The sequence below is a fragment of the Podarcis liolepis genome (assembly GCF_965112155.1).
Source record: "Podarcis liolepis genome assembly, chromosome: 1".
NCBI classification, from domain to species: domain Eukaryota; kingdom Metazoa; phylum Chordata; class Lepidosauria; order Squamata; family Lacertidae; genus Podarcis; species Podarcis liolepis.
This window is the reverse complement of record NC_139554.1, coordinates 57,414,071-57,441,908: the sequence shown is the minus strand read 5'-3', so window position 1 is coordinate 57,441,908 and position 27,838 is coordinate 57,414,071. Positions and strand designations below refer to the sequence as shown.

Here is a 27,838-nt window from a genome sequence, read left to right as displayed (position 1 = left end):
GCAGGCAGGATATATTGGTCCATTTTGCCACCAATTGGTGTCCTTTCCTTATCCATCAGAGCACAAACCCCGGTTGAAAACTTAGTGCTCAATTCAACCTCAAACTCAAAGAGGATACTGTCTATTCTTTATAAAATTATTTGTGATATTAAGACAGAAAATTTCAACTCTCAAACAAATTTTGGGTATCTGATCTGTGGATTCAAATGGAACAGGGGGACTGTTGTAATGTGAGCCAAAAACCTTTGTTATCTGTAAAGACAAAAATCAGAGACAACACCTCTAAGCTGCTTTGCCGCTGGCTCCACAACAATGGCATCACATCTACCCAGCACCTTCTTCCCTGCTGTGTTGGAGAGAATGTGGCAGGATTGGAAAAGCACACACCAAAGTGTCATGTTTTTGGACTGAGGTTCATACAGAAATAAGTCTCATCTGACATCAAACGGTTCAGTGTTCACCACAGCTCACTTTATTGTCAGTTTCCCATGATGATCCAAAAGATTAAACCTAGAATAATGGAATAGTTTCCTCCTCGTAACAGCATGGAAGGTGATTGCCCAAACATGGAAGAAGCTGGAAAACCTGAACTCATCCCTGTGGGGAGAAAAAAAGCTCACTAAGTATCTGAAAGCTTCGAAAGGTGAATAGGAATCTGATGACTTCATAAAAACATAGCATCACTTTATAACTTTTATATGAAACAACACCACAACATGGCATCCCCACCAGGATACACATGTACAACTCTGGCATAACATTTCCCACTGATAATACTGTCCAGTTCCACTTTGGGAGGAGAGAGGTGGTTCCCCCCACCCAAAGTCTAGTTGCTGTGGGGAAGAGCAGTGGAAGGAGGGTACACTAAATCAAGTGGAAATGCCTCCCAGACCAAATCCAGATTTACTCCTTATTTAAAGCTTTGACCTATGCCCAATATTTGTTTTCTATCATGATTAGTAAGTTCAGAACTGCCATTTTAATTAGAGGGAGGAACACTCTGGTTATTTTGAGGTATAATAAAGTAGCCACCATAACAAATGTACATCACTTTAAAACTTGATAAAAACAGAGTTTGGTTTTTTTACTCTCATTACAAGATTGCTATGTTTGCTTTTGAAAAAACAACAACCAAATTAAGCCTGGTAATATTCATGAATTTACGCATAAAAAAACAGAGGAGTTAAGGGGACTACACGGGGAAGGAAGAATCAATAAAAATGACCTCTTCCTCCAGTGGGGCCATTCTGTGTGAGTGGAGTTCTTTTTGCAGTTTTACATTTCCAAAACCAAGCCACTGAAACTTACTGTAAACATTTGGTCTACTGCAAGTTACTTCTTAATGCCTTAGCCACTAAACACCAAGTAAACTGAAGATGCCCCCATACCTTTTTACTGCCTTTAGCATTGTACCTGTCCAGGTGGGCTTGGATGCGGGCACCATAATCAGGATGAACATCAGCAAAGTTTTTCACCTAGATTGGCAAAGAGAAGTTGAAGAGCAAATATAAGCCTGCATTAAGATTTCATCCAAAGCCCCTTCTCTTCCCACATTTCACCTCCATGGTCAGAGGCAGTAAGTCTCTGAATTCCACTTGCTGGGAACTGCAAGTGGGCAGAGTGCTGTTGTGCACCTATCCTGCTGGGGTGCTCCCACAGGCATCAGGTTGGCTACTGTGAGTACAGGATGCTGGACTAGACGGACCATGAGCCTGATACAGCAGCCTCTTCTATGATGTTATAATAATAATTTATTATTTATACCCCACCCATCTTGCTGGGTTTCCCCAGCCACTCTGGGAAGCTCCCAACAGAATATTAAAAACACAATAAAACATCAAACGTTAAAAACAACCCTAAACAGGGCTGCCTTCAGATGTCTTCTAAAAGTCGGATCGTTGTTTATTTCGTTGACATCTGGTGGGAGGGTGTTTCACAGAGTGGGCGCCACAACTGAGAAGGCCCTCTGGCTGGTTCCCTGTAACTTTGCTTCTCACAGTGAGGGAACCACCAGAAGGCCCTCAGCGCTGGACCTCAGTGTCCGGGTAGAACGATGGGGGTGGAGACGCTCCTTCAGGTATATTGGTCTGCGGCCATTTAGGGCTTTAAAGGTCAGCACCAACACTTGAATTTCTTAAATTTACCTTCTCAAATTATATATAAACTATGCCATCTGCTAGTGACATGGAGATTTGAAACTACTAACTGGGTTTGAATGAAAGAGCTTCCAAATTACCTCCTGTGACCATAGTATTACAAATCTTCCCTCCAAAGTTGAAATGTAATTTTTGCTTTGTTCGTAGCTTTGTTCATGCACTTTCTGTGCTACAGCATGGACCAAAACAGTCCTAAATATATCCAGGTCTTACTTGAAAAAGCAAGCAAGGAGGCTGTCTTTCCATAGCTAGAAGTACTGTGCTAGCTATTCTGCTATTATTTATCCTATTTTAAATAGTATTTCAGCACTTTCAGTAATTAGAAAGCTGGATAACTTTACAAGCTTAAACATTTTCTCTGTCTTACATTATATTTTTATGCATTTTACAATATGTTTATATAGAACTCTATCTTCTAAAATTATTGTAGGATGTACATTAGAAGGATAGTTCAGATATCATCAGATAGAAGTAGCAGTTTCACTTACAGCCCTCTTCTGAATAAAAAGCTGAGCATCTTTAAGGTGACTAGCAATGTTTTCACAAAGCCTCTCGCGCTCTTCCTCATTCAGCACTTTGGTATAGAATATGCGTACCTTTAAATGAAAATAAAATTGTCTCTCGTTATGGGAGCATCTTGTGCTGAATAATTATTCAGAAGTTTTCTAAAATAACATTAAAACTGAGCTAAGAGAAAGTCTCACTACCGACTTTAAACTCCGCCACCAACACAGGAAACAGAAGGCATGCCCACCAGCCTTACTCCTGAGATGAGTCTCAGGTTTTCAATTTACAGCACAATCCAAAGCCACCACCAGGGTGAGAAAGTTTGCTTTTGGCAGATCTTGGGCTTTCCTGGCTGAGCTGGTGCTCAATCAGGCCTATATTAGCATAAACCTTTCATCCTGTTGGAGCCCGACATATGCTGGCATAAGATGCTCACCTTGGCTCAGGTGGTTGAATTTAAGCCAAAGTAATTTACACGGGCCTAATTCAAAAAAGCGGCAGAGGAGGCAGTGGCAGCCAGCGCTGTCTTAAGCATATGCGGCACCAGGGTGCAAAAATCCACCCGGCACCCCCCCCCCCAGGTTGCCCAGTCCCGGGTGCGCAGGAGGACGAAGCCAGCCGGCCGCCTCAGCATCTCGCTGGCTTGGTCGCCCCCGAACTCGTGGCACAGAGCCTGCCACAGCAGAAGAGGCCACCGTGGTGCTCCGACCAATGGGTGGGCTCTTCCCTGGACTCAACTCTTGGGCCCCGGATTCTTGGCCTGGCGCCCCTGAGAGCGTGGTGCTCGGGTGCCCCGCACCCCTATGGGTAAGATGGCCCTGGTCACGGAGGGGGAATTCCAGGGCCAAGACAGGACAAGGACATACTTGCACCTATTCCAAACCTTGCTTAGGTCAGCCATTTGACCTTGGACCCAATTCTCAAAACTCTGGCAGAAACTTACCTGCGGCCTTAGCCTGCACAGCTCCTCCCAGAGGCCCCTGGACAGAGTCGGAATAGGGGTAACTTACAGCACCCTCCTGTAGTTAGGAGTGCTCTGTTGGAGAGCTTCTGCCTGCTGTTAGGCACAGGTTACCACGAGTTGTATCCAGTAAAGTTTTGCTCAGAGGAGACCCATTGAAATTAATAAAAATGATTTAGTCATGTTCATTGATTTCAGTGGGTCTCCCTAGAGCAGGTCTAGGATTGCATACAGGCCTAGAAAAGAGCTTTCATTGATCGATTTTGTGTGTGTGTGTGTGTGTGTGCATGTGCATGTATGAAACTCTACAACTTGATAGGGTAACAAAAGGGTAATGCAGTAATGGCATAGGGAAGCTACAGCTAAGTTTCTACAAGATGGAACTATATCACAAAAAACCTTCAACCCGTTTCAAAGCAGGCATTTTGCAGGTGTCTCCAGCAAGTCAATTCATTTCATTAAAATGAATTTAGCTTGTATATTCAACTCATGTCCAAAATAAGGTAATCTTTCATTTTGACTCTGCTTACTTGAGACACATTGTCCTCATCTGCACTATTGAAGCGTTGTACATCACCGGAAACAAACATGTTGCTCTCCTTCACACTGGGCTGGTCTTCAGGGCCAGTATAACTGTTGGGGTAATAATTTGGAGCACCACCTAGAAAAATATATATATTTGTATGCGTTTTTTAGGAGTCCCACATACCTAGCTATCAACATTTGCAAAAAAAGGTCAGTGTACAGCAATAGCTCTTTTTAGATAAAAGGTCAACTGGAGTCTCTCAACTCACTTACTCTCCAATTCCTATGTGATCCTGATGTCCAAGTGAAAACTGACCAGGATATGGTTTCCCAGTTACTTAATTTCTTAAATACTACTCTTGTTTGCATGTCCTTACTGATAAACAGAATACTCTGAATGGAATCTAGTAGAACATTCAAGAAAGATAAGCTACCTGCCTATTATAAGCTCTTGGTTGAGACCAAAGCTTAATTTACAGAAGATCTTTGAAGCAGTACCGTCACCTTGACATGACTTTAAATATAATTTTATTACATTTTCCCCACCAGTAGGTATATGCTTCAAAAGAAAAGTAAAAGTCCACAGAGGGCAATATTCCATTGTGTCAGGGCACAAACTTTAACAGACTTCTGTTCACACAACAGGACTTCCCCTTCCTCTGCTCTACTGACCACAGCACATCCTCCGAATCTGTTCTGAAGGTGTTGGGGGATTCTCCTTAACAGATTTTTGGGGGAGGGGGGGGGCTATAGGAAGGAGCAGAGTAAATTAAAGTCCTACTACATGAGCAGAAGTTGTGATGGATTTCAGTTAAGCGTCTAACCTGAAGGAATATTAGATCACATATCCATACCATGTTACAGACGCAGAGGAAGAAAAAGTCCTTGTACATGACATTGCAGATTACATCCAGAAGACACCTTTTGAAATTACCTTGGTTATCATAAACGCACATGCGTCCATCTCTCTGGTAGTTGGCAATCCGAGTACGGTATGGACAGTTTACAGGAATTTGAAGGAAGTTGGGTCCCAGGCGATATCTGTGAGTATCTGGATATGAGAAAAGACGACCCTAGAATACATCAAAGAGAAAAGGTTCAAGGTCCTCTGCTTTGGGTGGGGGCTGAGACTATGATGCTCCATTCCTCCTGCTGTGCATGTATAACCCACTGATGTACATCACTCAGACAAAGCTGCACATACCCAGTGGGAGAGGTGAGGCATAGAGCTGTTACTTTTATGGGCAATTAGCTCAGAACCTATGGGACGCCGGTGGCGCTGTGGGTTAAACGACAGAGCCTAGGGCTTGCCGATCAGAAGGTTGGTGGTTCGAATCCCCGCGATGGGGTGAGCGCCCGTTGCTCGGTCCCTGCTCCTGCCAACCTAGCAGTTTGAAAGCATGTCAAAGTACAAGTAGATAAATAGGTACCACTCCGGCGGGAAGGTAAACAGCATTTCCGTGTGCTCCCCTGGTTCACCAGAAGCGGCTTAGTCATGCTAGCCACATGACCCAGAAGCTGTACGCTGGCTCCCTCGGCCAATAACGTGAGATGAGCGCCACAACTCCAGAGTCGGTCACGACTGGACCTGACGGTCAGGGGTCTCTTTACCTTTACCTTAGCTCAGAACCTCAGTTTGGATGATAGCTTTCGTCTCCATTCTGTAATGTCCTAAGCCATTAAGAGCAGTGAGGTTTCCCTAAACATTTTAAATTGAGTTATGAATTTTCCTAGTTCTTTAAGTTCCTTGTTTGCTGATGTACTTTATGTTCTAAGAGGCTGTAAATGTTAGTTCCCGAGTGCCAATCCATTTGAGAGAATGGCTGTGGAATGGAAGTGGACAAGAAGAGATCATTTCCCCTCCAGCCAGCATAAAGCTGAATCTTCAGGAAGATACAACCCAAAAGACAGAACTTTAGGATGGAGCTCTGTTTTACCGATTTCATAACACATGCCAACTATATTTTTTATGTAAAATCCTTATGTGCTGTTTGATGTGTGAGTGTTTCGGGCGATTTATATCTGTACAAATTATTTGCTGCGAGTCCCCACAGAAACTCTTAATAAAAACATTCTGTTAAAGCAACAATAATAAATAATAGTTATATATGGTTTCAGTGGTGGCAGTATCCATTCATTTTAAGCTGTTCCTTGCTCCTACTGCCAATAGAAGGAGGAATTGTTTCTCGCCAGGGTGATAAGAACATGCAAGAGAAGACAAAAGGTCTCAGTCCAGCATTCTGTTTCCCATAGTGAAAACTAGGTAATTATCAAGTTTATAAATCTGATGGCTCTCCCCAGGTGCGATTAGAACTACCTTCTTAAAGAATTTATGAGCTGCTTTGGGACTGTAGTCTCCGAGACTATTGAAAGCCATTGTGGAGTTACATTCTTAATTTTGATTTAAAATAGCTTACTACAGAAGTTACTGTATATTCGCTAATAAGCAAACTTCCCACAACACAATCACATGAGGCCACAAGAGAATCATGTGTTTTTTCTAGGACTGCCTTATATTTGAAAAAATAAGATCTTGTATATTTTGCATGTTTCCAGGCAGTACACATTTGAACTGGCAGTACATTAACATAGTTATTCTACCCTAGAGAAGGAAAAAACAACTACTGACAATAATGCAGTATTCTTAGAACTAGATTATTAGAATATTCTGCTGAATATTTATTTATGTTATGAAACACCAGTGATACACACAGCTCTAAAATGTGGGATTTAGTTTCGTGAACCTGAACAGGAGAGTTTTAGACTAAATCCTGAAGGGAGAGAGGGGACAATATTACAGATGACAGGGGAGCACCTGGTACTGGGGATAATAGCTTCATTTTTGCACAGGAAACTGAGGCGGTGCTAAAGAAACCTACTAAAGGTGAGCTGGGAGTTAAGGGCCTGTATAAGAAATGGAAGAAAGGGGAAATCACAAAGGAGGACTATACACAAGTAGCCAACAAGGATGAAGGTGAGGATAATAATAATAATAATAATAATAATAATAATAATAATAATAATAATAATAATTTATTATTTATACCCCGCCCATCTGGCTGGGCCTCCCCAGCCACTCTGGGCGGCTTCCATAAAACCAAAAATACAGTAAAATCACACGTTAAAAACTTCCCTGAACAGGGCTGCCTTAAGATGTCTTCTGAATGTCAGGTAGTTGTTTATCGCTTTGACATCTGCTGGAAGGGCGTTCCACAGGGCGGGCGCCACTACCGAGAAGGCCCTCTGCCTGGTTCCCTGTAGCTTTGCTTCTCGCAATGAGGGAACCGCCAGAAGGCCCTCGGCGCTGGACCTCAGCGTCCGGGCAGAATGATGGGGGTGGAGACGCTCCTTCAGGTATACTGGACCGAGGCCGTTTAGGGCTTTAAAGGTCAGCACCAACACTTTGAATTGTGCTCGGAAACGTACTGGGAGCCAATGTAGGTCTTTCAAGACCGGTGTTATATGGTCTCGGCGGCCGCCCCCAGTCACCAGTCTAGCTGCCGCATTCTGGATTAGTTGTAGTTTCCGAGTCACCTTCAAAGGTAGCCCCACGTAGAGTGCATTGCAGTAGTCCAAGCGGGAGATAACCAGAGCATGCACCACTCTGGCGAGACAGTCCGCAGGCAGATAGGGTCTCAGCCTACGTACCAGATGGAGCTGGTAAACAGCTGCCCTGGACACAGATTTGACCTGTGCCTCCATGGACAGCTGTGAGTCCAAAATGACTCCCAGGCTGCGCACCTGATCCTTCAGGGGCACAGTTACCCCATTCAGGACCAGGGAATCCTCCACACCTGCCCGCCTCCTGTCCCCCAAAAACAGTACTTCTGTCTTGTCAGGATTCAACCTCAATCTGTTAGCCACCATCCATCCTCCAACCACCTCCAGACACTCACGCAGGACCTTCACCGCCTTCACTGGTTCTGATTTAAAAGAGAGGTAGAGCTGGTAGAGGTAGAGGATGGCTAAAGCTCATAATGAGCTTTGTGGAGAAGACAAAGAAAGGTTCTAGAACAGATAATTAAATAGCTGGTCTATGAGCACTTTAAAAAGGGTGCTGTGATTACTAAGACCCAGCACAGTTTTCCTGAAAACAAATCATGCTAGACAAATCTGATTTCTTTTGTTGATAGAGTTACAGGCTTGGTGGATCAGGGTGTGTTGTGGATATAACGCAAATTGATTTCTGTAAGGCTTTTGTCTATGAAATAAATATAAAAATACTATACTCATTACCTGTAACATTTTATCAGGGCTAGGTTCAATTCCTGGAGGCATGTTGCTTGGAGCAAAGGCAATTTGTTCCACCTCAGCAAAATAATTGACAGGGTTTCTGTTTAAGACAACCTTCCCCACCGGGATAAGAGGATAGTCTTTGTGAGGCCAAACCTATAAAATGCAAGATTACAATTTATTACAGATAGTTTCCAGGTAAATATTTCCATAGAAATGCAGAACTTGTATTCCTTATATTTAATATGTAGGATAAAGGAATTACACTTACCTTAGTTACATCAAAAGGATTGAATGGAAATGCCTCAGCTTGTTCAAATGTCATCACCTGGATATAGAAACTCCATGAAGGATAGTTTGCATTAGCAATAGCATTGTAAAGATCACGCAGGGCATAGTCAGGATCTTCAGAGGCCAGTCTTGCTGCTTCTTCAACAGTAAGGTTTTTGATTCCTTGATCAGTCTGTAAAAATCAAAATAACATCACTAAGAATTTTTCATTACAAATTTTTTTTGCTTAAGAATTGCATACTAGTAACAATGAAAGAAAAAATATTAAAATTATTAAGGAGACCAGTTTGTGTGTAGAAACTGTAGCATCATATGAAAATCTTACAATACTACATTTTCAAAATCATGTAAAGTAAACAACAATGTGTTAATACTCCAGTAATACTGATTTAGAAGTAGGAAATGGTTATTAACAAGTGCTGAACAGGAAAACTGAAATTATTACCTTAAAATGAAATTTGCAGTATACGGCATTTCCTTCAGCATTTACCAGCTTAAAAGTATTAGATCCGAAGCCATGCATGTGACGAAATCCATCTGGAATGCCACGATCACTGAACAGGAACGACACCTAAAAATAAAGCAACAAATTAATAATAATAATAATAATAATAATAATAATAATAATAATAATAATAATAATAATTTGATTATTTATACCTCGCCCATCTGGCTGGGTTTTCCCAGCCACTCTGGGCGGCTTACAGCATATCTCAAAACATAATAAAAAACCATAAAACATTAAAAGCCTCCCGATACAGGGCTGCCTTCAGATGTTTTCTAAAAGTTGTGTAATTCTTTAGCTGGAGGAAGGTGTTCCACAGGGAGGGTGACACTACTGAGAAACTAACAAATCTACCTCGGCTATCCTCAATGAAAGCTCACATAACTAAAACCAAGTACACTTTTGTATAGCGGACCATGGACTTCTCTGCACTGAAGAATGCTCCAGCCATAATTAATTTTCAGCATAATATTCTGCCCTCACTCCTGAAGCCTTTGCCCTACATCAATAGTGCAATATCTCGTTTCCACATAATCCATCTGAGAGAGCCTGAGAATTATGTCCCAAGGTGCACACAAGATATACGGAGGAAACAAAGGTGACTCAGTCTGCAAGGCAAAGAAAAAACAGGTTAGAAAGAGTAAATCTTACCTGGTGCAGAGACTCAGGGCGAAGACTCCAGAAGTCCCATGCCATGTTTGGATCTTTCAGGTGAGTTTGTGGATTTCTCTTTTGGGTGTGGATAAAGGACATGAACTAATACAATCAAAATACAAATGAAAAATACATTATTGTGTACATCCCTTATTCTAAGTTGACTTTTATCTGTAAAGCAAGTTCAATATATCTGAACTTACTCTGAGCAATGATAGAACCATAAATCTTAAAAATAATCAAAGAAACATATGAGAGCAGTGACTGTTTGGGACAATCATCAGGAGATCCTGAAAACTGCAATATTATATCCTCCTGCTTATTCCTATTTTGTTAAACTTTGACAAAACGCATTTGTTCACAAAAACAAAAAACCGAAACTCTGAAAGACAGAGATGTTCATAGGGAGAGGATCAATGAACAATGGAACTTATGCCCTCCCTGCCCCTCTTGAAGGAACAGGTTTGTAATTTGGGGAGCTGTGTTGAGTCCATCATGCTTTCTGGATTCTCAGGTAGGTTTGGTCAATATACTGGTTACAGCTGCTCCAAAATGTATGTTGCAACACCCAGCAGCCTGGCTTTGAAGACTTTTACGAGAAGACTTCAACTAGTGAAAATGCAACCGTCACTTTAATTAACAAAATGAGTGGAGGAGAAAATTACACCAGCACTAAAGCAACTGTATGGCTTCCATTGCTTTTCTTGACACAATCTGAAGTGCTGGCATTAATCTTTAAAGATTTAAATGGTCCGAACCCAGTGTATAGAAGGGAACACCTCCCATTTCAGTCCACAAGCACCCAACGATTTTCAAAGGTGAATGTGCTCAGAGATAAAGGTTTCTCATTTTTAAGAATGCTCTTTGGAACTTGCTCTCCAGGAAAGCCTGCCTGAGTCAATGATCCCTCTCAGGCAATTCATATTGCAATCCATATTGTTTGCAAACATTTGAGCAAGCAGCTCATTTTTCAGAGCATCACTTGAATGTGCTCACCTTAATTAAAAAATCTGAAGTGAAATGAAACACTGAAAGGCAACCTCAATGCTCAAATTACACAGAATACACATCTGGACAAAAACAATAATTATGACCATTCAGAAGCTAACAGAAAGGTACTTTATGTTAGCAGATGATTCCTCTGGGCACAGGAACAGTAATTTGATTTTTAAAAATAAGCCCCACAGAAGAAACAGATTCAGGTACTGTATTTTGTTCACCACCCATTAACTTATTTTGGGTACTCAGATAAACATGTCATGAGTTGACCTACCAGCATTGCATCTCTGACAAAGAAGATGGGGGTGTTGTTCCCCACAAGGTCCCAGTTACCATCTTCTGTATAGAATTTCATTGCAAAGCCTCGAGGGTCACGGACTGTATCAGCTGACCCTGATTCTCCCGCTAGAAAAGGAAGGTTTATAAACGTGAACACACTGAGAACTGCACACAGTTTTCCTTCAACCCTGGAGATTGGCATCCATTCTAATACTAGGAATTTAGTACGAAACATTTAAGTTCAAAGCCAGTCATGCAAAGGGCTGACATAGCTGCTTTGAGATCGCAGCTATGAAAAGCATGAACTGCACATCCCAGGGCCATCACATGTATAAACTGCCCTCCTAGCCTTCACCTAATGAATGTTATAAAACAGCAGGCATGATCTTGATCCTGGCAGATCAAGAGGAGCAGATGGCAACAAAGGTTGCAAGGTTTTTAGCTGGGGCAATCAGAATAAGGTCCACCATTTGACTGCTGACTCAGGACCCTAAAATGTGTTTTATATAATCGACTTTTTATTTTGTTCTGTGTATATTGCAATGTGTATGTTGCTATGGCTGATGGCTGATGCATTCATAAAGCACCAATTCAAAGGATTACGCTGATGATTGTACCTATATGTTGCCATTTCTAGTTTTTAAGAAGAACGGAATGGGAAGAGTTCATTGCACAATCATTTCCTAGTTTGGTTTGCTGAGAGCTGGCAATGAGTCCCTAAACTGCCTCGGTCCAGTATACCTGAAGGAGCATCTCCACCCCCATCGTTCTACCCGGACACTGAGGTCCAGCACTGAGGGCCTTCTGGCAGTTCCCTCACTGCGAGAAGCCAAGTTACAGGGAACCAGGCAGAGGGCCTTCTCGGTAGTGGCGCCCTCCCTGTGGAACGCCCTCCCACCAGATGTCAAAGAGAACAACAACTACCAGACTTTTAGAAGACATCTGAAGGCAGCCCTTTTTAGGGAAGCTTTTAATGTTTGATGTATCACAGTATTTTAATATTCTTTTGGAAGCCGCCCAGAGTGGCTGGGGAAACCCAGCCAGATGGGCGGGGTATAAATAATAAATTATTATTATTATTATTATTATTATTATTATTATTATTATTATTATTAAATAGCCGATAGCTCCTAAATAATAGACGAAGAAAGTCGAACAAAATTAGCTCCTCTAAGTACCCATTTAATGAATGCATGTGTACACATGACACACAAAGAGGTGTTTTTTAAAGACTTACCAACAGTAGAGAATCGCATAGTGATTGGAGTTCTTTTGCCAATATGCTCAAATACCTTTGCTTTGCAATACTTGGTGATGTCATGAGTCACTTCAAAATAGCCAAAAGCTCCTAAAATGTTTAAAATGGTTGCTTTTTATTAAAAACTGAAGATAAGCAAAAACAAGCAGTCTAAACACCACACACTTCAGTAAAAATATCTGATTCCAGGCTGCAAATAAAGGACAACAACTGGCCAAATTTTTTGTTGGATTCATAATTAACAGAGAACTAATTTTTAATAAGGGGAAACTATTCAGGAGATAACTGTAGAGATAAATCAGAATGCAGGCAAAGTTTGAACAACTATCAGTTGCCAAGTATTGATACACAGACCAAGACAGTTGGTGGAAGATCTCTGCTTTTCTTGGGTGTATCGTTGCTAATGTTTTGGCCTATTTTCTCCCCCAGATGAAGGAAAAGGACAATTTATGTATAGATGCTTGCAGAAGCAACTCTTCTTTTTCACTCTCTCACACAATGCCTTGGTTTGCTCACCACTTTAAATCATAGTTCAGCTTAACTATAGTTTAAAGTTACAGATAGGTAGCCGTGTTGGTCTGCCATAGTCAAAATAAAAAATTCCTTCCAGTAGCACCTTAAAGACCAACTAAGTTAGTTCTTGGTATGAGCTTTCGTGTGCATGCACACTTCTTCAGATACACTGAAACAGAAGTTGCCAGACCCTTCTATATAGTGAGAAGGTGGGGAGGGGTATTACTCAGAAGGGTGGTGGGAATGGGAGATTGGCAGATAGCTGAGATGAGCCTGTTGACGACTCTTAACGACTGCAATAGGTCTTACAGGAAAAGGCAAGGGGTGAAAAGGTGAAAAATGGCTTAGTCATGTATAATGAGATAAGAATCCAATGCCTTTGTTCAGACCAGGTCTCTCCATGGTTTTAAGTTTGGTAATGAGTTGCAATTCAGCAGCTTCTCTTTCCAGTCTATTTCTGAAATTCCTTTGTAGTAAAACAGCTACTTTGAGATCTTGTACAGAATGTCCTGGGAGATTGAAGTGTTCTCCTACTGGTTTCTCTGTTTTGTGATTCTTGATGTCAGATTTATGTCCGTTTATTCTTTGGCGTAAGGTTTGGCCTGTTTGTCCAATATAGAGAGCTGAAGGACACTGTTGGCATTTGATGGCATACACAATGTTAGACGATGAGCAATTAAATAGTCCCGAGATGGTATGTGTGATGTTGTTGGGGCCAGTAATGGTGTTGTCCAGGTGTATGTGGCAGCAAAGTTGGCATCTGGGTTTATTGCAGGCTCTGGTGCCAGTGTCCGTGTTAAGTCTGGTTGTAGTATTATTGTGGGTTAGGAGTTGTTTAAGATTGGGTGGCTGTCTGTAGGCAATGAAAGGTCTTCCTCCCAGAGCTTGAGAAAGAGAACTGTCATTGTCCAGGAGAGGTTGTAGATCTCTGATGATGCGATTTTTTATTTTGACTATAGTTTAAAGGTGAACATGCAGTGTGCTGGTACACCAAAGAGAGATGGGAGAATACGGTCGTTTTACTACTCCACTACTCCTGCTTTTGCTACTCTGCTGGGTGCTGGGCCATGATTTGGCTGAGGATTGTGTCTGAATCAGGCCCATGCAGAGCTTGTCTGAGGCCCACGGCAGGAGTCACATTCTTGGTATAACAACATAAGTCCAGCACTACAAAACTGAGTGAAACACATTCTGGGAACTTCTTTGCTTTCTTGTTCGCTCTGTACACAAAGCCAGTTCACAATATTCAATTCTCCATCTTTTCATTTTAAAACAACAAGCAACTTCTAACACTAACCTGCTCCTTTGGCATGTACAACTCTCTCAGGAATCCTCTCTCGGTCAAAGTTTGCCACCATATCTGTGAAAACCACATCCTGAACCAAAAGAGGGCCTCGTGGACCCACGGTCAAGAGATTTAAACTGTCTGCCACTGGGATACCGGCTCCTGTGGTCACGTTATCTGGTTTCTAATTACAAAAGGGAAAAAACATCAAGACTAGAACAAGGAAAAGTACACTCGGCTTTTTACTTTTTTTGTCGTTTAGTGAATGTGCTTATAGGTTAATTTGACAGACATATGATGTAATATGCTTTCTTACACTACAGGGAAAATTACTTCCAGCATTAAACTCAATCATTTTATAATAGGAATTATTAGGAGAGGTTAGCTTTGCATGTAATAAGAATCTAGATGTTAAAAAAGCAATAGAACCAATAGAAATGTGAAGAAAGGAAAACCATTTCAAAGAGTTCTCATTATTAAATTAATGTTGAGGCAGAAATAGTTGAATAAGTAACATCCTGCTGCACTTCCAAACTTGAATGTCACCAAATTTTGAAGCGCATAGTAATTAAGTACTTAATTGTGTTTATGCTTTACCTTTAAACTTAATAGAATAGACTGCTTGGTTTTCCAGCAACTTACGGAAAGTTAATAATTTAAAGCCTGAGGCATGAAAAGTAATTGAATTTCCCGCCTACGTCATGGGTATTACACATGGTCTATTACTAAAGGCTAAATGTATCTTTTTATATAATATATTTCCATAGCAAATTCTGTTTGTGTAATATAAGACTCGTATATGTTGGGTTGTTTAATACAGGCAGCAACCATTTTGCATGCTTTCAATTGATATCCGACTGGTGACATGTGAATTGTTTAGGACACAGAAGAGGGCAGGGGGGGCAGAATGGGAGGGCGGGTGTAATGAGGGGGGGCTTATGCACACTCCACCGCTGCACGCAAAGGCCAGGAACACAACCCCCCCATGCAAATCAGAGCTTACCTTTACTGTAAATATGAGTTCAATAAACACTTTTTTTAAAAAAGAACACTGAAAACAAATACAATGCCCAAATATGGCTTCTAAGGCACCATAAGTGTAGCAATACCTGCATCAACATTTGGCACTTCCCAGAGGCTTACCAGCATTGCCCTACCAACACCTGCCTTTGGGAAGAATGATGTGGGAGCTAGCTGTTTGCTATCTACCGTTCTCCTTCTGGCTACTTGGAGTACAGCCAGAACAGAACAGAAACTTTTCTGTTGGTTATTTCTTATTTTGCTTTGTATTTATGTACTTAGTTTGGTGAGGGGTTTTTTGGTGACACTGATTTTTTCCCCTTTGCCAAATCATTGATTTTTGTCAGTTTTGAATTTACTGACATGTTCTATGTTTTGCATACTTGTATTTCCAAAGCTCTGTATTTCGGTGCTTTGAATATTTGCTGTGAGTTGCTTTGGGGGCACAACTCAGCCAACCAAGCTACAGCTACATACAAACCAATATTCAATTTGTTTAATAAACAACTATCTACTGAGCTAAAACTAAGTAATGGAAATAAGGATGCAGGCCAAATTTCACTGGAGAAAACTGCAGGTTATGCCTACAGTAACATTCATAGTTGCAGGTTATTCATAGCTAGCAGAGAGACCAACAGAGCTTTTGAATGGTAGTCAACATAACTGGAAGCCAGACACAAGGAAGATAACAAGCCATAACACAATCCTGAAATTCAGATGTCTAATATCAACCTCTGCAGATTAAATTAGCAAAAGTAATCTTACATTAATTTTTAAGTGTCTCCTACAGCACACACAGCTCCACCCGCTTGAGCACGTGAGTCTTCTGGAATAACTACACAGGGGAGTTATATCACCCTGGCACCACCCATTCAGAGGATAAAAGGTGCCTTCGCTCCTTTACAGATGATTTAAAAGGATATTGCATCTTCTATGTCTGCTTTAATCATGCATTAAGGACTACACCTAGATTCTTGATCACGGACAACAAATGAACTCAACAGATTTAAGTCTCTCTGCCATTAAACTTTCTGTTCTATATAATAACTGCACATATTAATTTACAAAAGTAATAAAGAGGAAAAGAAAGAATTCTTGTTTTATTGCTAGACATGTGAAGATGAGAATGGAGGTGGGGCAGTGGGGGAAGACAGGCAAACATAATAGCACGCACTGTCCTTGGTATGGGGTGATTGTAAAACATGAAGAATCTTTTAATGAATATTTTATTTTCTATCACAAGGGAAAGTTAAGAGAGCACCCCACCATAGTTTACAGCAAGATGGCCCTATTTTGTGATGATGGCATACACCTTTCCGATTGGGGGAAATGATATCTGGTTAGCCGATATTGCAGAGGGTGTGAGGCATTGGTTACAGGTGTGAAGGTATTTGGCGGCGAGCCTTTAGGCTCTTGTGGTGGTTAGGCATTGTTTGACCTTATGATGGAGGAGGGGAGGTGTGGCCATCACCTGCCCCTCCAAGCTTAAGAGTGTTCCATTAAAGGAATCCGGGGGTGTGGATCTTGTCCAAAGCCCGGAGCGGGGCTAGGGCCATGACATGACCCTGTCGGAAACCCCCAGGGGAGCTTGAATTGGTCAGCATCGACAGGGCTCCCCCTTCTGGTGGTTTACCCTTACCGGACTGCCTGCGCAGCGGGCAGGAGTCAGATATAGTCGGGTCCATTCAATGTCTAAGCCAATTACAGTTCACATTCTGTAATCAATAAAGTTGTGGCCAAAATTTGCCCAGTAACATTAACCTAATATCTGTGTCTTTGTGTGTTTTTATTCTTCAACGAGGGGGTGGTTGCAGGGTCTAGACACGCAACTGCCATTTGCATTAGAAGGAAATTTCCTATTGGCATGAAACTCCCTCTCCTACTTGCTGCAATCCAGATACTTATCGCTCCTCTGAAACAGCTACTATAATCTAATTTGGTTCTATGAGCTCCATCATATGCACTTGTTGCTGTGAGAGACTTTCCCAGAGAAGAATCCAAACTCAGCTCAGGTGTCTCCTTTTTCCAGCGCAAGACAACACCTGTCACTATGAGATGCTTCACAGTGAAACTCCTCAGAGTGCTAATCTTATATGGGGTTAGGTAGGAGGCAATGAAGATGATGCCCAGCCCAAGTCTAGGGACCTACTCCCCACAGTTCCTCTCCTACCTGAACATTCACAGAAACTCTGCCTAGTTCTGTCTGGTCAACAAGAACCACAGATGAAGTGCCATCTTCACAGAAACTCGGTCAAAGCAGTTACTATGGTCAGGCTACAGCTGGCAGGAGTGTCAGTCAATTCCCAAATGGAATGATGGAGCAACATATTTTGGTCAAACTGTCTTGAGTGACAAGTGCAGTCATACCATAAAAACTGGGTGTGTGAAATCATGTATTTCTTACTTAAAACAGGGCTAAGGCTGAGGTCACATAAAACAAGGCAGGCAGCATTCTGTGCTTCTGTGCAGTTTTATGCAGCATACCTTAAAAGTGCCTGGAGGGCTGAACTTGGTTTCAAATTGCCAGTCAGTCAGGAAGCTCACTGAGGGTCATTGGGAAGTGTGGGTTCTCAGTCTGATCTCTTTCACAGTATACATGTTTTGAGAAAACCCCACATATATTGCTTTAATCAAAGAGCTATATGGATCATGTTCAATGAAATCCTGTGTGAATGGCATAGAAGTGTGCTGTACATTTCTTCCCAGGAGTGAAGTGTGCATCATATATATGGTAGACAGAAGCAGATCAGGAAACTTTGAAAAGGAAAATACATTGGCAATGTTCTATGGACAACCCACTTACGATTAAGCGTAGATAACCCTTTTGCACTTAAGTAACAGACATCTTGTTTGCATTAAATTAAAGCTTTGCAAGAACATGGCTCAAATTTCAGACAAAGAGCAGTTTATATTTATGCACACAAATACATTTGCTGCATGAGCTGCCATCAGAAGTTGGGGTTTCTGTTCCTTTAAATAAAGCTAACAATCTGGACTATTATTCTATTGTCATGAAAATATTTGCAGATCATCCAGATTCTAGTAGCCAAGAGACACAAACAGCTACTTAGGTACACAGTAGATGTGACCTGGTTCCTGTTCTGCACCATCTGGTAACTCGCTTTTTGACAGTACGGGAGAGACATGTTTTATTGCAGATGGGGCAAATGATGGCATCAAGTTTTTCTGCTACAGGTACACCGTGGTGTTTCTTCTCTCTGCGCAGTTCCCAGCAGTCATTCCTCCTCTGGTCACTGCTGTGGATACCCAACCTGACTGTCTCCAGGCACTGTGATCGTATGCAAGGGATTCCCATAAAAAAAAGGTAAAGGACCCCTGACAGTTAAGTCCAGTCACAAACGACTCTGGGGTTGCGGCGCTCATCTTGCTTTACAGGCCGAGGGAGCTGGCATTTGTCTGCACCACAGACAGTTTTTCCGGGTCATGTGGCCAGCATGACTAAGCCGCTTCTAGTGCAACAGAACACCAACAGCAGAGCAGTGCACGGAAACGTTGTTTACCTTCCCGCTGGAGTGGTACCTATTTATCTACTTGCACTTTTGGGCGTGCTTTCAAACTGCTAGGTTGACAGAAGTTGGGACCGAGCAAACGGGAACCCACCCTGTTGCAGGGATTTGAATCACCGACCTTCTGATCGGCAAGCCCAAGAGACTCAGTGGTTTAGACCACACAGTGGGGTTAATGTTGCCAGTCATCATGTCACATTTGCAGACATCTTCATAACACAGAGTTGGTCTGCCAGCATGCCTAGTGCCTGAAGCCAGCTTCTCGTAGAGATTCTTAGCGAGCCTGCCTCCTTTCATTCTGTGTACATGACCAAGAAACTCACCAATGGTTTGACTTTACCCCCAAAGGTGCACTCCTCCATTTCCTCCTGAGACAGTTGGATGCCAACAGTGACAACCACCGCCACCAAAGAATTGTGGATTCCTTTAGCAGATTTCTTTGTGTCACTTACTATGGTTTCCAAGTGGAGGAGGTGGACGGAAGAAAGACTGTAATAGCAAAAGACATGAAGATGCAGACAAGGTGCCTGGAATAGTTTGTGCCATGGGGGTTTCTTCTTTGCTTTTTTCATTTGTGACTCACTTTTGAAATTGATACAGAAATTAATATAGAGAAGTATTGGTTTAATTTGGCTGGGGGTGGGGGAACCAGATACAGTAAAATAAAAGGAGAATTCCCTGGATGCCTAGATCCAGGTTTGGGGCAAGTGCTATTTGGTGAGAGACTTAAAATCACAAAACATGCAGCAAAGGGTGGAAATATAGGTTGTTAGGCTTTTAAAATATCCCCTTCTAAGTTGCTTCCAAAGTTTCCCACTTCCCATAGCATAGAAAGAAAAGACCTGTTTGGTAAGTTAAAAATGGTAAGTTATAAACTACTCAAATACTTTCCCATACAGCAGCAAAAAAAGACAGGAAGTATAACTTAGATTCCAAAATGGTGAGAGCTTCTAAGCAATTTGTACAAAGATTGCTTGCTTAAGTCATGTGGTCTAAGCTTGGAGCATCCAGCGTAGACTTCCTTACTAGCAGGGATCATGTGGTGGAAGTGAGAGATCAAAGGGTTTGGTAACCCTTCGTCCCAAAGTGAGGGGGAGTGATGTGGCAGGTTAGCTTACTTTATGGTCTTAACCTCTTTGTGTATTAATTAGAATTAGGCATGTTGATTATATGAGGCTGATTTTCCCCACTAGAAGCAGTACAAAAATGTTTTAAAATAAACAAAACAGAGCTAAGACAAAAAGGAATGGGGGAAACAAAGCAAAGGGGGGCGGGAGATGAATCTGCAAGGAGTTACCTTTCAAGATGGCCACTGAAAAATACTAATATGCATGCAAAAAAACAAAAAACAGTAGGAAATCAACCCTGAAAGTTGACATGCATTCCCACCAGCATGGAAATGAAGGACTCAACAGGAACTGACTGGTCATTAGAGATACTCTTAATGGTACAGTATCATTCCTCAATTATTATTATTATTATTTATTGTTTATACCCCACCCATGACCGGGTTTCCCCAGCCACTCTGGGTGGCTTCCAGCAAATTATTAAAATACAATAATTTATCAAATATTAAAAGCTTCCCTAAACAGGGAAGTTACTGTAAGCGGTTGTTGAAGAGTTCCTGGCAATGAAGACTATTTGCCTGAGATTAAAAAGACAGTTTATGTGAATTTATCATCCCCATATCATTATGACCACTGTCATTTCAAAGGCGTTTTGTAATAAACCATATTAAGCCCCTGGGTGTTGGATATTTAAAAGAAAACCACTTAAACATGTCACAAGATTTAGAAAGGCAATATTGCTTGTTGCACAGAGACTCGTAATCAGTTCATACATGAGTTCTAAATTAGCTGTGGCAAAGTTGGTAGAGAGGCATCTGACTTGCAAAACACACTTTGAAAATTAAAATAATTATCACAGAGTCAAATGACAGCTATGCTTTGCATCTTCACGCCTCTTGAAATGCATCAATTTCCCACAATTTATTTGGGGAAACAGGTATTCAGAACGATGAAATGCATCTCAAAATGTATATAAGCATGTTTTCCATGTGCTGGAGTTGAAAAAATTATTTAGACTTTCCAACATAATCTAATAAAAATGTCTGAGATATGCAAGGCCAGCAAAGAGCTCGCAGATTTAAACTTGCTAATGGTTTCAGGAAACAGTGGATAGCCAGGCATGGTTATAGCAACACGAACTTTAGCTATTTGGCATTTTGAGGTTCTTTTTACCATATTTTAACTTATTTCACGGATAGGTTTCTTTTATTGCAAAGGATGCATTGTGAGCTGGCTGCTTTGTGGGTGGGAATCTGGGTCCTCGCAGCAACCGTGGAGTGGGCGGAGGAACGCCGCCCACGTCATCAGTATCCCTGGCTGTGTCACGCCCCCAGCCAACCAATGGGTTTGGCTATGCCTGTTTAAATTGCGGCGTGGCCAGGGAAGCAGCCTACTTCTTTTCCTTCATTTTTGGAGATCTCCCAGCCCGCCCACCCTTGTTTCTTGCGTGGATCGACTACGGCCTTGCTATGACTTACGTCGTCGCCTGATTGTCGGGGCTGGGTAGGACTTTTTCCACTTGGCATAATTGGCACTAGCCATTTGGTTTTCACCTACCTAGTACCATTCGTCACAACTTTGTAAGGTTAGGCATTGGGTAAGCTGCCTTATGGGAGAGGAGGTTGTTCCTCCACCTGCCCCTCCACATTAAGGGTATCCTGTTAAAGGGATCCGGGGGTGTGGTTCCTGTCCGAAGCTTGGACATGGGCTAGGGCCATGCCACGACACCAACGGTGACCCTGGGGGTGCTCAACTGATGTACATCATAGGGCTCCCCCTTCTGGTGGTTGACCCTTAAGAGACTTCCTGCAGTCAGACAGGAGTCAAGATATAGTCTTGCTTCACCCAATTGCCCAAGCCAAACCGCTCACATCTGTAACCAATAAAGTTATGGCTTTATTTTTCCCATTAACCCAATATACTTGTGTTGCTGTATTTATTTCGGAGGAGCTAGGAGTCCAGGGCCTCGCCACGCAACAGGATACTGAACTAGATGGGCCACTGATCTGATCTGGCAGGTTCTTCTTATAGCATGCCCTGCTATATCCATTAACAGCAATACTATTGCAGAAGGTTAATAATATGGATTATATCCAGTGGTCTCATCTAAAAGCAGACCAGATTTCCACTGGTGCAACAGGATTTCCCTTTCCTCACCCTGTGGCCCCCCATGAACCCCCACATTTGCTCCAGAGGGTTGGGGGACCCTCGGAGCAGATTATGCAGCAGGGAGTTGCAGAGGAAAGGGGGAATTCTGCTTACACAATGTTAAATGATATCCTGTCTTTTTGTTTGTATGAATCGATGTGATTGTGTCCAATACAGTACAGAGGGTTACAAAATGCCTTTAGGATGGCACACAAATGAACTGCATCTTTCATCTCTTTCCACCCATTCCTTTGTCTATCCATAACAATTTATGTTACCTGTACTTACACAGGTGCTATTAAGAACATGGTGACAGAGAGGAACCACTCCATCTCCAAACTTCAGGCTTCGATTTTATCACTTCAGCAATGGTGTAGCTGTAGTCTGTTTTCTCATTTGCATTGCAGTGAATCTCAACCAAATTCTATGGTTTTCCATCACAATATGAGTTTGCAGTCACCTTGTAAAGAAGTATTCAGACCACAGTGGGCCAATTTAAATCAGTGTGATTCAATTTAGTGATTTAAATACAAGGTAAAGTTTAGCTAACTAATTTAAATCAAGCTCTCCATTTGAATGCACATATTATTTCCTTACTACAACAAAGAGAACCCAGCTTTACAACTAAGGAGCATGTTCCAAAAATTTTGTTATGGCATATACACCCTTTGCACTACATAATTTTAATCTGCTTGTTCATTCCATACACATGCAAAGATACCAATCAAAATTGGCTGGCAGTCTTCAAGTAAACAAAAGGGCCATGAAACTAGTTCAATGAGCCCAAGGGATATGAAGTCATTTGTTCAATGCAAAGTCAAAACGCCGTTGGGCTAGTGCAAGCCTTTTGGATAAGCCTAGAAAGCTCTTAAGAGCTTGGCCAAAGTGCTCAGACTTTCCAGAAACAATCACTAGTCTATTTCATTAGAAGAAAATAAGTGTTCATGTTAGGAGGTCAGTGGTAACAAATATTCACAATTTGTCACAAAAATACAAAATAGTGACATAATGAAAATACTTGACCTCAGAAGTCATTTCTCCCATAATTCAATCAAAGCTTTAATTTGCTTTAATTGGGGTATGCTTTAATCCAATCCCTTTGACAGTCATGAATTCAGTTTTAATAGATTTGGATGTCAAGACTTAAACACATTTGCTTGTAAAATGTCATTTTAATGATTTTTTAAAAAAACTTGTTTTTGAAATTATTTTTTTTAATGATGTAAGAAAACCATATGCATCAGTATTTACCTTCATACAACCATCCCAATTTTGCAAATAGTACAACATATATTCAGTCTGTAAATATAATCTAAAATGTATATTCCAAAATCTCTGGAATTTTAAAATTAACAGTGAACGTCTTTGCTTGGCTACTCAGAACTTTCACTTCAGTAGGACTAACTCCCAGATAGAGGTATGTAGGATTGCAGCCTGAAATAATACACAAGCTTATCTGCAAGTAAGTCCCACTGAATTTGATGGAACTTAATTTTGAACACCCATGTATACATGCATAGCATATTATACAGTAAGTCAGATGTGAAATACAAATAGCAGTAGATGATGGTTGACATACCGTATTTTTCGTCCCATAGGACGCTCCGTCCCATAGGACGCACCTAGTTTTTGGGGGGGAAAGAAAGGGGAAAAAAATTCCCTTTATTTCTCCCCCCCAAAAGCAGGTCGGGGAAACAGAACCAGGTCGAGGAACAGTGGGATGGCGGCGCTGCGCCTCCCTGCTGTCCCCCGAGCTTGTGGGGCTGGCCGATGTCTGCCCCGCGTGAGGGGCGCTCTGCATCAGGGCGCCCCCCCCTGCAGGGCGTCAGGGTGCTATCCGCAGCATGGGGAGCCCTGCAGGGAACTCCTGCAAGGCTCCCCACGCTGCGGGTGTCTGCCAGGCGCGGGGGGCGCTCTGCTTCAGGGCGCCCCTTACGCTGGGCAGCAGGCTGCTATCCGCAGCGTGGGGAGCCTTGCGGGGAACTCCTGCAAGGCTCCCCACGCTGCAGATGTCTGCCTGGCGTGGGGGCGCTCTGCTTCAGGGAGCCCCTCGCGCTGGGCAGCAGGCTGCTATCCGCAGCCTAGACAGCCCTGCGGGACCTCCCACAGGGCTGCCTAGGCTGCGGATGTGTTCCTGAAGCTTGGAGAGCGAGAGGGGTCGGTGCGCACCGACCCCTCTCGCTCTCCAAGCTTCAGCAAAAGCCTGCATTCGCCCCATAGGACGCACCCAGATTTCCCCTTCATTTTTGGAGGGGAAAAAGTGCGTCCTATAGGGCGAAAAATACGGTAAAGCTGCTCCTCATACCCAAAATAGCTTAAGGAATATGTATTTGCATTCAATCATGGTGACTAAGGGTCTGCAAATGTGGATTCGATCTTTTTAGACTTTCAGCATTATGCAGCCTTTATAAAACTCTTATCACCTGTAGTCTTAAAATAACTACCATCTCATTTACATTCCTTTTTTATTAGAGAAGTAAAATTGGGGAATATTCAATTAAAAATGATAAAATCAATAAACCAGCACATGCTGATCAAAAGCTTTTCAGAAAATAAGAATCCCTGCCTTTGTCTCCCTTTCAAAAGTAAAATTTAAAAGCCCTGGTCCTATATGCCAATGTTTCTCAAAGAGCAAGGTATGGACTTCTGTAATTGACAGGTGTAACTGAGAAGTGGATTCTTCTGGGAAGACACATTTTCTCATATGCTTATATACCCCTCTGGTCAACAAGTATAATTGTCATGAAATTATCCATATTTTAAAATTCTGTTATTGTAATTAGAAAATCTTGTAAGCTATCATGAGAACTTTTTGAAAGGCTGGATATAAATTCCTTAAATAAATGCTCTATTAAATTACTCTATGCTCTATTAAATCTGTAAACTGACATATTAAATATTCCTTAGTTCATAGTAGTAAACTAAATATTTTCACCCCTTCCTCAGGCAGTGGGATAATCTTAACTTGCATAAAATCAGTACTTCTGCAGTAACTATGCTTTAATCATATACTTCCTGCACTTTATTTGCATTAAAGTCTTGGAGGTATATGATAAAAACATATATATCACAGAGGTTCTGCTGTTATACAAGTGAGTGCAAACAGCAATAAAGCACATTCTTTACTGTATTTCGGCTACCGTAGTGGTTATAATTATTTCAGTAGAATCATTCAAACTGTATTAAAATTTGCTACATTTACCAATGCATAAAGATTCACTTGGGCACTAGAAACTAATAGCTAATGTACTTGGTTTTTATTTTGTGGTCTGTTTTCATGTATTTTATTAGGTTTATCAACAAACTAAAGAATAATACATTGAAGCGTCTCTCTTATAGCAAATAAACTGGTTAAACTTTCAGTTACAATGCCAATGTATGGAACTGTATCAGTAAACAACAAGGGTATGCACAGCTATTTCCAGGGTCCATTTCTGAAAGACTTCCCCCTGCAAAATGAAATAAGTTGCTGAAGTAGAATTCAAATAGTGTCACAACAGGTCAGATACGAGCCTTCCACAAACCAGGAAGAAATTCTTCAAAGGCTGCCACTAGAGAATAGGTGCCTTTTTAAGAAGGATGTGCAACATACATTTCAATTTAGAACACAAGTAGCATCACTCACACAAAGGTAAGCCCATCTTTAAATGCTGTTTGGCTTCGTTACAGCACCTTAAAAATAGGCAACAAGAATAGTCTGAAACACACAACCTCAACATTTAACATTTGCACATGCTGATGTGCAGCAACAGTGCCAGGTTTAGGGTGGTGTGGTTGGTTGCACAAGGCACAGAGGCGAGGCACTTCAATAATAATAATAATAATAATTTTTATTTATACCCCGCCCTCCCCAGCCAAGGCCGGGCTCAGGGTGGCTAACAAGCAATAATAAAAACAAATTGAATGAATGCAACTTAAAAACAAGATTAAGCAGGTCTTGGCACAGCACAAGGCACAACTCAGAAAGTGGTATTCAATCATTAGAACCAATTGTACCAAAGTACTTATTGTGAAAATTAGAACTATTTTTTTTTGAGGGGGGAGCACCAAATTTTGTCAGGTCACCATATTACCAAAGTCCTCCCCTGGCACCAAGGAGCCAGCTTAGAGCATCAAACGGCCCCAGGGTTTGGTCCAAAAGGGCCATGAAGTCCCTTAGCTCAGTGTTTCCCAACCTTTTTTGGGCAAAGGCACACTTGTTTCATGAAAAAAATCTCGAGGCACACCACCATTACAGCCCCGTGACGTCAGTGCGCAGCGTCACGCCGGGAGGGACATGAATTGCTAGCAAATTACATAATTACCTCCTTGAGGGCTGGCTCATCTTCTCTGAAGGCAGAACCCCATTAATTAACAGCACAGACTCACACCATAGCCAAGACGAGGGGGGAAAACCTCAGTCATGCACAGTCATGCACATGTGGGGGCTAAATGAGGACGAAGACCGGGCAGAGAGCAGGGTTCAAATCACCCCACCTGGCCAGGACAATCCCTGGGTGCTCCCTTGGGCCACTCGCCTGACCCACCTCACAGGGCTGTTGTTGCGAGGATAACACGGGGAGAACCACGCGCGCCCCCTTGGAGCTCCTTGGAGGAGAAAGCGGGCGATGAATGCAATGCATGAAATATATGAGAGGCGACCAGGTTTTGCAGGTGAGGGGCCCCCGCCAGCCTCCGCTTCCAACACCCGGCGCAACGACGCCGAAGTTTCCCCCCAGGCTCGGCTCGGGGAGCAGCGCTGCTCCCCCCCCCGGCTCCCCTTCGCCCTCCCGGCTCTCTCTGCCGCCCACTGGGGACCCCCCTCACCTGCCAAGTCCGGAGCGCCGGTGGAAGTTGCATGCATGCATGCAGGGCACCGCGTTGCCATTGCATTGCACTGCACTCCATGCAACGCCCAGGGGTCATCTAGTGACGGCGCCCCAATCGAAAATTTGACTTTAAAAAAAAAAATCTTTCAAATTTTTAAATTTTCCCCGCGGCACACCAGGCAACATCTCGCGGCACACTAGTGTGCCGCGGAACAGTGGTTGGGAAACACTGCCTTAGCTGAAGTTAAGCAGGTCTGTGTGAAGTTAGTGACTGGCTGACCACTCAGGAACTCAGGACCAGCCGGAACAAAGTATCTTGCTTTGCATTCATGACAGAGGAAACGTGGGTGATAAATTTAAGGGGTGGGAGGATAATACTGAACATATCTACTCAGAAGCACATTCCATCTTTTTCAATGGGGCTTCCAAGATTGCAGCCTAAAGTTGATGCCAACAAATTCCTGGCTTTGAACATTTTTTTATTGCATTTCGCCCACGTTTAAACAACCTCTTTGCAGCGTATCTTCCCAAAAGACTATGCTCACCTCTGCTGCCTAGCTATTAAGGACACCCAAGCCCTATTCCCTTCTACAGCTATTAGGTCTCCGCCCACCCCAAAGAGCACTGGCCACTTTGTTCCTTCTTTCCCGTTAACAGCACCCGAGATCGACAGTGGATTGTTAACTCTCCACTCTGAGTCTAGGGAAGCACCACTCCTATGGTCCTTACCATCCAACCCCACCCCCGCCGCCTCTCAGATGGTGGTCGCGCCCGCCTAACTGCGTCCTAAGGCAGCTGCTTAGCTCACTGAATGCAGACCACTGCGTGGAACGTGCCAATGGGTTTTTAGGGGGGGGGGCTTTCTTCTGTACCTGACAGCCCCGCAGTTCTTGCCAGCGCTTCAGCTGCTCGCTAGCAGGGTCCCGGCTCTCGGCCATTTCTCGAGACGGCCGCGAGGATGACTTTTGGCACCGACGGGCTTCTTGGGAAAGAGGCGAATGGCTTCTGCGGAGCGACTCCCGCTTCGCGCGCAGCGCACTCCGCGCTCACCTCGTCCTCTTGCTCAGCGCTGAGGTGGCGGAGGATGCGAGAGCAAGGAAAG

General features: G+C 42.6%; 1 protein-coding gene and 1 long non-coding RNA gene across 2 annotated transcripts in view; one reads left to right on the top strand and one right to left on the bottom strand.

Annotated features, from left to right (window-relative positions):
- Positions 1-449: 449 nt before the first annotated feature.
- LOC310688308 (catalase-like) lies at positions 450-27,811 on the bottom strand. The gene is made up of 13 exons (XM_083464684.1): positions 27,609-27,811; positions 14,179-14,350; positions 12,348-12,458; positions 11,106-11,236; positions 9,830-9,934; positions 9,119-9,244; positions 8,654-8,845; positions 8,386-8,538; positions 5,084-5,222; positions 4,155-4,285; positions 2,645-2,752; positions 1,389-1,475; positions 450-597 (listed from the first exon to the last, which is right to left on the bottom strand). Exons 1-13 carry the CDS (start codon positions 27,672-27,674, stop codon positions 592-594), a joined length of 1,527 nt encoding a protein of 508 aa, XP_083320810.1. The 5' UTR covers positions 27,675-27,811; the 3' UTR covers positions 450-591.
- The window catches only part of LOC310689226, a 96,517-nt gene continuing 96,392 nt past the window's right edge, over positions 27,714-27,838 (top strand). Inside the window, exon 1 of the long non-coding RNA XR_014517409.1 lies at positions 27,714-27,838. This is a non-coding gene — a long non-coding RNA (uncharacterized lncRNA).